This window comes from Larimichthys crocea, chromosome XVI (genome assembly GCF_000972845.2).
Source record: "Larimichthys crocea isolate SSNF chromosome XVI, L_crocea_2.0, whole genome shotgun sequence".
Classification (NCBI taxonomy): Eukaryota; Metazoa; Chordata; class Actinopteri; family Sciaenidae; genus Larimichthys; species Larimichthys crocea.
This window is the reverse complement of record NC_040026.1, coordinates 21,425,753-21,436,146: the sequence shown is the minus strand read 5'-3', so window position 1 is coordinate 21,436,146 and position 10,394 is coordinate 21,425,753. Positions and strand designations below refer to the sequence as shown.

The window sequence follows — 10,394 nt, the reverse complement described above, 5'->3', positions numbered from 1 at the left end:
AGCATAAAATCACAGACCAAATAATTAAATGTCTAAATAATTAAATTAAACTCTCAATCAGCGACACTGATGTAATTCCAGAAAAAACTTTACTTTGAAAATCATAAAAGAAAGCTTCTTTTCTATTTAAATGTGACATCATCTTATTCTAGGATAAATATATATTATGAGGACAGTAATTCAAATCCGAAATGTGTGACCTGGGTTTGAACCGGGTAAGCCACAGTCCACGTCGCGATTCCCACAGGTGGATGTGAGGAAAATGAAATAGGTGCGTCCTGCTACAGTATAAATGAGCCGCTGCAGGTGAGTTTGAACACAACACCTGGACACATCCGACTTTTGCCACTCAAAGACACTTTGTCTGTTTGTAAAGATGCTCAGCAGGATCTTGTTTGTGTGCCTGTCTCTCAGTCTGTACAGTGCAGGCTCCTCGCTAAGCTGCAGATGGGTGGATCATAAATTCAGACAGCACAGTGAAACTTCTCTGGATCTACTCAACACCATGGTAAGTGGACTTCTTTGGATGAAGTCACTGAATGATCTTCACTGAATGACTTTACTTTGCGGTGTGTGTCCTTCAACACATCATGTGTGTGTGTCTGTGTGTGTCCTGCAGGCTATTGAGGATGCTGAAGTGGAGGACACTGTGGCCTTCCCTAATCATTTGTACAGCCACGCATCCAGAGCATCAGTAAGTAAACTTTAGTCTACTGATGAGTGATTTCTTCTCCTTGTATAGAAAAGTGTGTGTTATCATGGCTGTTATTAATCTTCTTCTTCTTGTCGTTTCAGGCTGAGGATAAACTTCATTTCACAGTTCAGGTTCTGGAGGAGGCGGCTGCCCTGTTTGAGGAGGATCACAGCAATGCTTCATGGGAGGAGAACACAGTGGAGAACTTTGTCAATGTTGTAAACCAGCAGGCTGACGGCCTTCGCTCCTGTGTAAGTCTCAGTGTGGATCAACACCTCACCTGTTCTCTAGAAAAGATCAATGAATAGTACAAGTTCACAGGTCCATGGTGACTGAGTGATGGAGAGTTATTGTTTTATTTATTGATCATATTTGATCTGTAATTCATTTAGACTGGGAGTCACGGCCACAAGAAGAAGAACAAGAAGCTGCACATGTATTTCAAGAGACTGTCGAGTCACGTCCTGAAGAAGTTGATAAATCTATCTATCTATCTATCTATCTATCTATCTATCTATCTATCTATCTATCATGTTTTAATATTGATCCTCTTCTTGTGTCTGTAGAGCCACAGTGCTGAAGCCTGGGAGCTGATCAGGAAGGAAATCAGGACCCATCTGATGAGAGCAGACCAGCTGGTTTCATCTCTGCTCAACACCAACTAAAATCTGTAATCTGACTGTCAGATGAACAATCTGTTTATTTATTGACATGAAGAATATTTATTAACTTATTTATTTATTGAATCATTGAGCAGTTTGTGTATTATTTATTTATTTATGTTATTTTTTTTACATGGATACCTGCATAAAACAATAAAAATGAGACTTTCTCCAGCACGTGGACACGTTTTTAATTTTTTATTTCTGTTACACAAACAAAACAATATAAAATATGATCGAACAACAGAAGCATGAAGGGCTTTGCTCATCAACATAAATAATCAAACTGTCAATCAAAAGTCATTATGAGATCACACACACACACAAACACACACACTTTTTTACAGAAACAGTAAAAAGTCTCTTCTTGAAGCACCAAAAAACCTCATCTGTCGAGTCCGAATTGTCAAATTTACACTTCCGTGGACCTCGAATCACATCTGATCAATTAAATTACACAATTAAAACACTCAGAGTCACTAATTAGCATAAAATCAACAGCACACATGGAAAGCAAGTTGCCACATTTACAATCAAAATGCGCTTTTCACTGGAAGAAATGTACAAATCTCTACATCTGACCGTCCCCGCGGGACTCTTGACAACATCTAACTTTGACTTTTACAATCATCAAACTTCGTGAGGTGTAGTCGTTCAGTCTCACTCCCATGGGGCCTCAGTTCCTTCAGCCTGGGCGTACACAGAGAGTTCCTCATACAGACCTCCACCACACGTCTCAATCGTCAAACCCTGAGAGACAGAAATAAGTCCGTTTTAGTCTGGTTAACATACATATATATATGTGTATGAGTAAGTGACACATGGCTTTGAGGATTCATAGTTAAAGTTCAGTTTATGACTATGTTTGGGCACATATAGCTTTAATTTGCATAGACTACAGGATGCTAAATGTCACATTAGATTTTCTCACACCTACTTGAACTTTTCAAGGACTTTCCAGGGCATAGGTTAAGAAACAGATCAAGGTTGATTTCCGGGAATGCAACATAGCCTCAAAAACCTCAGAGGAACTTAAATTTCTGTTATTATTATTACACAGAATACATAAATTCAAGGACTTGATTTTCCCCCTTCTTGAATTCACTAACTTTCAAGGATTTCTAGTACCATTGGAAACCTTGCTTAGAGTTTAAGTCCAAATTTATTTTGTCTCTAGCTTTCCAGTCCCATTTGAAGCTCTGTAGTAAATGTGCCATGACAGAACTTCTCTGAGTTCAACTGAAGCTCGTTCATGTTTTCCTGACAAGGTTTGAATATCAAGTTGTTCTTGTATGTTAACATTAATCTGATTTGAAAGGTGCTACATAAAGTCACCAAGGATATGTTTATAGAATTAAAAAAAACCTGAAACCTGCATTGACAGCACAAGGTACAATTGTGGTTCAGAGCTCGGCGGCGCGTGTCTTGTATCTGTCTGTCTGCTTCTTGCACATTTTATGTAAAAACACAGCTGTGACATGTCTTCTCAGACGTAACCAGTTCAAGGACCTCCTTTTTAAATCAAACCAACGAACCTCATAAATGTGATCGGTCTCCGGCTCCTCATATATGCTGTCGCTCTTTTCCAACTGCTTAAAAGAAAGAAATTTTAAAAAATGAATGTCACTGACAAACTCACTGCACAAAGCACAAACATTTTGTCTGAGGTTACATGTTTTAAAATGACGTACGCTTCAAACAAAGGTCAGCCAAATCCATCTGTGGTTGTCATAGTTACGACAATTGTTTTTTATTATATGTTATAATTATTTAACAAAGAGGCATTCAAGGACGTATCTTCAGCAGTCTTAACTACACTGTAAAACAAACCAACAAAAAACAGTTTTTACGGAAAAAACTGGCAGCTGTAGTTGCCAGAATATTACGGTATAACTTTTTATAACCTTTTCTAATATTACGGTAAAAGGATGTTAGTACTGCTGCCATCACGTATAAGGTAGCCGTTTTTTTCCATACTTTAAAATATCTGTAGATATTTTAAAACCGTCACGGTAAAAGACCGGTATGAAATATTACGGTGTTTTACCGTACAGTTAACAGTCTCTGATATAAAATGCTTATATTTATTATGTATAAATTCCCTTAAAATGTCGTATAAATAAAGGTTTTAAAGGATTTCGTGGCATATTTTACTGTCATGGTTTGGCAGTTTTTCACTGATATTTTTAAATATGTTTGCGTAAAATGCTCGGCATCTTTGCACTTAACATCAGTTAGTTGTTACAGGTGTTGCTGTGATGCCACACGTACTGCGGGCACAGTTACAGGTGTTGAACTGCTCAGGTGTACCGGCAGTAACTAACCTGGAGAGACTGGTCCAAAGTCTCAGTCTTAACTTTCATGTTTCTGTTTTTATGTTGTGGTTGTTACTGATTATTATTTTTACTTTTTCTTACATTTAACTTTATTTGAAGCATGACTGCAATACACAGCACACTTTCTATCTATTATGACTAACCTGTACAAGGACAAAACATGTTTGATATTCGTTGAGAATATTGTAATCTGGTGATGCTGTTTCTCATGTTTCTGGACATTTGTTCATACAAAACAAGCAACGTGAAGCTGGGAACTTGTTAATGATTAATATCAATTAATTAATTAATCAAAAGGTTAATGAACATAATCAGCAGTTGCTGCTCTATGTGTTGGCCTACAGTACCTGCTACCTGTCTATCTAGATCTTTTGCCTAATATCTAAAGCCTCTTTTTCTTATGACAGTCTAAACCACAGTGCAGTCTAGTAAAGCACAGATAAGTTTTGTTCTCATCTTGTTCCTCACCAGCGTTCGTTTGCGTAGCAGTACAGCGCCGATGAACACAGCCAGCAGCACGGCTTGTAGGATCATGAGACCATCCTTCATCTTTGTCCTGTAGGCCGCATTCTTAGGGTTAAATCCTCCTGTGACGGAAGAAGATGTGTGTTAGTGGTGTGTGTTCTCGATGTAACAATGCATCGTGTGTCTTATAGGTCTGTATGAAACACATGTCGTCCCAGCCACTTACTGTAAACCTGAAGGTGAGTCCCGGGTCCCCATGTACCGTTTATCCTGCAGAAGTACACGCCTCTGTCCTCAGTTTGCACATTATGTATGACGAGAGTGCCAAGTTGTATCTTGTTCTTGAAATGGGTGTTCTTGAAACGGTTGGTATGAAACACAATCCTGCTTCCATTTGTCAGTTGGGCTTTTGTTGTAGCGTTGTACTCCTCCAACTTGTACCACTCCACTTTGCCCATTCTGTGTTCCATAGTGGTCCAACACTGAAAAATCACATCGCGTTTGGCTCTCATGACATAGAATCGGGGCATCTGGTTCACTCCAATGAAGTCTTTTAGGGCCACTGAGCAGACAAAGGGACATCGTGACACAGTTACAGCAGCAGTTACATGTGTAAATCTCTCTCTCCCTCAAACAAATATGCAAACTATGTGGCTTTGATGCAAAGGAGATGTTTGTGGATGTAGAGATGTACAATTGATTGAGCAGAGATGCTTTAAAGTAATGAGTGAGGTCAAACATCTTGGTCATCATCAACATTTTAAACAGTTTTTTGGATTTTACTGATCACTTTTAGAGCCCATTCTGCTGTGTCTGCTGCTCTGCAAAGCACTTTGTAAGCTCTGATTTTTAAGTTATAAGTTATTTTATTATTATTATAACTTTACAGATGACAGACCTGTGTAGAGAGAGTCAACACTGATGTGCATTGATGTTTTCAAGTCATGTGTTTGTGTTTTTTGGGCTGACTTTATGCTCATATTTCTCACCGGTATGCAGAGACTTACATAGATATGATGCCGCGCACAGTAAATGTAACCATCAGGGTTGCAACTCTTATTTTTTCTTAACGCTTAGTTTTTAATTTAGTCAATAAAGGTGCAAAAAAAAGATTCTTCCTCTTCCCAGAGCGCGTGGTGATGGCACCACTTTGCTTAAAGTGGCAGATTCTTATATTTGACAACCTACAACCACAGAACGTTTGGCACTTTACATGATCATCAATGAATTCTTGCCTGTGAATTTACTCATGAATGAATCAATTAACTGTGTCAAAACTCTAAACACTGTGCCGAGACGGTTAGTTAATTAGTTATTGTCCCCTCAGGAGAAGACACACACCACCAGACAACGGACGGAAATAGATGAAGTAAACACACAACAACAACAGGAAATACATGAAAGCAAAACTTGTAGCAGGCTTGTGCCAGGAGGGAGCTCTTCTCCTGTGACAGCACTGAGTCATCACAGACCAGTGATTAATTACATATTGCTGGTGGACTAGATAGATCATCAACAATCAATTAATCACTGAGGTCATTTATCATGAAGAAAATGTCAAACATCTGCTCATGGCAGCTTCTCAAATGTGAAGAGTTGTTTCTTTTTCTTCAGCTTTGGGACATTTTGTTGCCTATTTTTCACTTTTCATCCTTTGAACGTTGCATAGACTAAATCTGTTACTAATCTATGAGTAATCTATAGATTAATCTCATATCATCTCAGGATAACACCGGTAACGTAAGGGTTAATTAATCATAAAGTTGTAGCAGATTTAATGTTCTGTTCTATTCATCCACGTTGACAATAAGTAACTTATTCAGTGTTTGCTGCATATATTTTTTGTTCGAGGTACACTGTGTGTACGTTGTGTTAAAATAAACAAGAAAACAAGTCTTTGTCTCAGAAGAGAACTTCCTCTTTCCCCCCAGATGTCCAGGAAGTAATGGTATTGTGGAGTCAAAAATAACATGCAAAACAGTTTTATGCAGTGTAACTGTGGTTAAACAGACGTAAAAATTATCATTTCATTACACTGTAAAGCATTCTGAAATGTTATTTTTGCTGTAGTAGTATTCAGTGTTACTAATATTAATATTTTGTAGCAAGATGCATGATCTTGTATGCATATTTTTAAATTTTTCAGTCCCTAATTCAAAGTATCACATTGAAAGAAAAGTTAATATTTACCTGAAATACTGATCAAAGCAAGCCCACAGTATCCAGCCAGCAGCCAGCGCATGGTGACATGCAAAAAGAAAAAAATGTCTCGAATGCTGACGTCCACGCGCGTGTCTCTGCAGTCTCTCTGCAGTCGTGAAAATGTTGTGAGCGAGGAGAAGGAGTGTTTGCACCAGTGGGTGTGTTGTCTGTTACACATGCTTTAATGTCAGGCAAATGAGGGGAAGAGCACCGTAACGTGGGACCAAAATAACTTTCAGCAGCCCACACTTTTAACATTAAACACCTCTCTGCTTTCATTCACGTATATCCCATTTTTAGGGACGACTGAAACAGAGAAGTAAACCTGAGCAGAGGGTCATCATGGAGGACTTTTGAAACAGTTTGTGGGATGACGAGAAACATAATATGACACCTAATTATGACTTGGTTTTGGTTGGCATTGACCTGAGTTTCAGTATCAATACCACAGCAACTTGTTTGCTTTTTAGAGAGTGGACAACTTCCACGTCTGTGGAGGGAAAAAAAGGGGAAATATTCCCTGTTATAGTCATTTATGTATCAGAAAATATGTGCATATAAAAGGAGGGGCCTTGAATCAGCTTGGGTGGTGGGAGGAAATAGTTTATTTTAATATTCTGGGTATCTATATGATTTTACATATTTTATATCAGATATTACCGTCTTTGGTCTGTTTAGTTGTATTTTTTTTATCTATTTCTGCTGTCAGTCACACTCTTTACAGTAATATTTCATCATCTGGGCGTCGCTTTGCATTGTTCTGCTCAACACAGATGCAGGCAGGCAGGAAACTGGCATGAATGCACCACGAGCAGATCTGACAAGAGAGCGAGTGTGACACAGAACAAAGTAAATCCAAACAGGAGAAAGACTCCGACCATCCAGGACAACACCAGGAGGTCGTACCTAAAAGTCACATAGATGTGGTTTGGGTGTGAAAAGTCTGACACAGACCAGAAAACCAGACTTTGCAAATTATGCCGCAAACTTGACTTCTGGAGAAGATGGAGAACAACTTCTTCAAAGGTCAACCTTGCAAGTCTGTCTTGTCCACTGGATTGAATTCTTGAATTGTCCATTATCACAGGACTGAAGATAAAGTCCTTTAGGGTAAGACATATTAGTTCTCATAGCTATTCATAAAAAAGGAAAAAATCCAGTGTAGACTGTGTTTTCTTTTCTAATATCACATTTGCGTTGCAGCGACTCCCATCAGGATGAAAGTGTCGATGTATGTTTGTGTCGTTGGGTGGATGAGTCAATCCAAAACTTTCGTTTAGATTCAAACACTATACCAACTATCTCATGGTCCCCAGAGGATGAACCCTAATGACTTTGGTGATCCCCTGACAATACCTCTTTTGCCACCAGCTGGTTTTAATCTTCACTTATTTGGTGAAACAATTCGGTACAGACATTCGTGCTTCCGAGATGTTGTATTCCAACGACGTTGGCGATCGTCTAGTCCCACCATCGCCGTGTTAAGTTTTATTTATCCGACACTTTGATTTAGTTTATAGAGTATTATAGAGTTTATATGTACAGTCTGACAGAGTTGCGAGCATGGCATGGCAGTCGTCTTGTTAAGAAACTTCCGCATGCAGTCAAGAGTAAAGCTTCAGGTCAGCCAAGCTCATCACATTTACCTAATTCTCTTAGCGCCCAATGAGTTTTTATCTACGGTATGAAGTTTGATCAGTTTTAACAGATTACTTAGAGTATATGATATGATAAATATGTATAATATATCATAAATATATATATTATATGATAAATCATGAACACAGTATAAGCCAAGATGTCTTTTGTGCCTAAATCTAACCACAGCGGTGTAATATCGGCGCTGAATCTCAACTAATCAGCTTTTATATATATTTCTTTTACATTTTCAACCCACGATATTAACATCATTAACGTGTGCCAGCCCCACAGATCTGCCTGCATGGTGGTAGACTCTCAGTCCTGTTAAGAAACATCCACATGCAGTCAAGTGTGAAGTTTTCAGGTCAGCCAAGCTGATCGCATTTCCCTAATTCCCTTAGCAAATATTCATTTTACAGCACCCGCTAAGTTTTTTATCTACTGCATAAAGTTTTATCAGTTTTCACAGCGTGTGAGCAGGAGATACGCTGCGGCCTTCAACCATGTAACGCTGACAGGAAGTACTGTAAGAAGAAACAGAAAACATTTGAGTGAGCGGTGACTTTAGATTATCAATCTCAAATTTACGATCAGTATTTAGATTATTTTTAATCTCTTATCTTGTATGAGCAGTGGGTGCTGCCCCGGAAATGATTTAAATTAGTTCAAAGTGGGAAATATGAGCTGAAAAGCTGCAATGATAAGTCAATTCATAGATCAGTGAATCAACCGAAACTTAACAAATTCAACTCGTTTGATCATCGATTAATGATTCAAGTACATTTTCTAAAAAACATCAGCTTAACCGATAATTAAAACAGTCGTTAGTTACAGCCTTAATTATCTGTGCTGGTTGGACATCAAGGCAGCCAACGACGACGACGACGACGACGACGACGACGACGACACACATTTGGAGAGCAACTTCTCCAGTTTAGCCCACATTTCTCTTGAGTAAAAACAAACATGCAACCACAAAAATATGCAAAGTAAAAGTTTTGCATTGTTTAGATTTGTCTGTTGGCAACACACAAAGAAAAAAATAGCCACTGACTTGAGTCAGCTGAGCAGTTGGGTTCAGAGATGAAAACTTAAACCAGAGAGCCTGTAGTGTGACAAGTGACAAGACTTTGTTATATTATATTATTCATATTTTAGAAATAACTAAATTGAATTGAACCTACTGTACTAATGAGTATTGTCTGTGTAATCATATTCATCTGTGCCATCCAGCTGTTTGTTGGTATATAAATATTTGCATTATTTACTATTCATCATCTATTTTAAATGCATCAATGAGCCATACTTCCTTTGTTACGATAAGTGATAATACATTTTTATTTTGAGTCATCCTGCTGCTCGATTTACTCACTGCTAACATACCAAACGTGCGATTTAGTACTTCACACAAACTCAACAGAGCAAAAATAAAAAAAAGGGACAGTCTTGATCGTCTTCCAAGTCTTTTCCCTCAAGTTTAAAAATAAAACATGACAGTCAGAATCGGGTGTGTTAACCACCAGAGGGCCTCAGTGTAGCGGTGTAGTTTCACAGGCGACACATAATACAGCTACCGACTACTTTTCCCTACAAGAAGTATTTTATTCTCACAATATAGTTACAGTTTTTACAATAACAAAATGATATAAATATACAATACAGACAGAAAAAAAGAAAAAAAATGTATATACAGGCAACACTGACTGTGGGTGTACCAGTAAAGCTCCCCTTATGGCTCGTCCTCCATTAGAAATGTAAACAATAGGAGGTTGTGGGTTTGACTGTAGCATCAGAGGAGACTATAGCTAAGTGGTGCAGCAGTGTGTCAATCTCAGATAGGATTGCTGCAGGTCACATTACAGACTTCTGACAGGAATAACTCGCCATGCTGCGGCAGCAGGATAAGACAAAGAGAGAGACCCCTCGTAGAGGAAACATTCATTCATCATCTCTTTTTTTTTTTTTTTTTAAATCCCCCAGGGTTGATGTTAAAACAGTTCTGAACACATAAACAAGAGAAGAGACAACCCTCTATAGTCTATTGTAAAAAACAAACAAACTAGAAACTGTAAAAAGTGCTTATGTTGTTCATGTATATATTCAGAGTAAGACATTTTAAATTCAGTTAAGACTTACACAACAGCAAGTGAAGCGTACCTTTCCCCACGAGGACAGTCTTGAGGTGACTAGATACACTTGTGCTTTTTGTGAATATGTAAATAGGTGTTATCTAAAGTTATCTGCACATTAGGAAGTTGGGTATTCTTAAAGTTTGTGTAAAGTAAGTTTGTCAGACCAAAGAAGAAAGTGTTATTAATCACCCAGCTAAGTTTGAATGATTAAAAATAGAGTTTAGGAAATTAGGCGTCAAAATCAGGTAAAATTGAATTCTTA

General features: G+C 38.1%; 2 protein-coding genes across 3 annotated transcripts; one reads left to right on the top strand and one right to left on the bottom strand.

Annotated features, from left to right (window-relative positions):
* Positions 1–314: 314 nt before the first annotated feature.
* LOC113747818 (interferon a3-like) lies at positions 315–1,440 on the top strand. The gene is made up of 5 exons (XM_027289079.1): positions 315–508; positions 620–694; positions 796–945; positions 1,087–1,166; positions 1,263–1,440. Exons 1-5 carry the CDS (start codon positions 377–379, stop codon positions 1,357–1,359), a joined length of 534 nt encoding a protein of 177 aa, XP_027144880.1. The 5' UTR covers positions 315–376; the 3' UTR covers positions 1,360–1,440.
* A 111-nt stretch (positions 1,441–1,551) lies between these two features.
* Positions 1,552–6,501, bottom strand: cd79b (CD79b molecule, immunoglobulin-associated beta). 2 transcript variants are annotated; one of them, XM_027289071.1, is made up of 5 exons: positions 6,348–6,501; positions 4,384–4,719; positions 4,161–4,279; positions 2,892–2,948; positions 1,552–2,106 (listed from the first exon to the last, which is right to left on the bottom strand). In XM_027289071.1, exons 1-5 carry the CDS (start codon positions 6,397–6,399, stop codon positions 2,017–2,019), a joined length of 654 nt encoding a protein of 217 aa, XP_027144872.1. In that variant the 5' UTR covers positions 6,400–6,501; the 3' UTR covers positions 1,552–2,016. The 2 variants fall into 2 exon arrangements, with proteins under 2 accessions (XP_027144872.1, XP_027144873.1); XM_027289072.1 differs by having other exon boundaries at positions 2,892–2,945.
* Between the last annotated feature and the right edge of the window lie 3,893 nt (positions 6,502–10,394).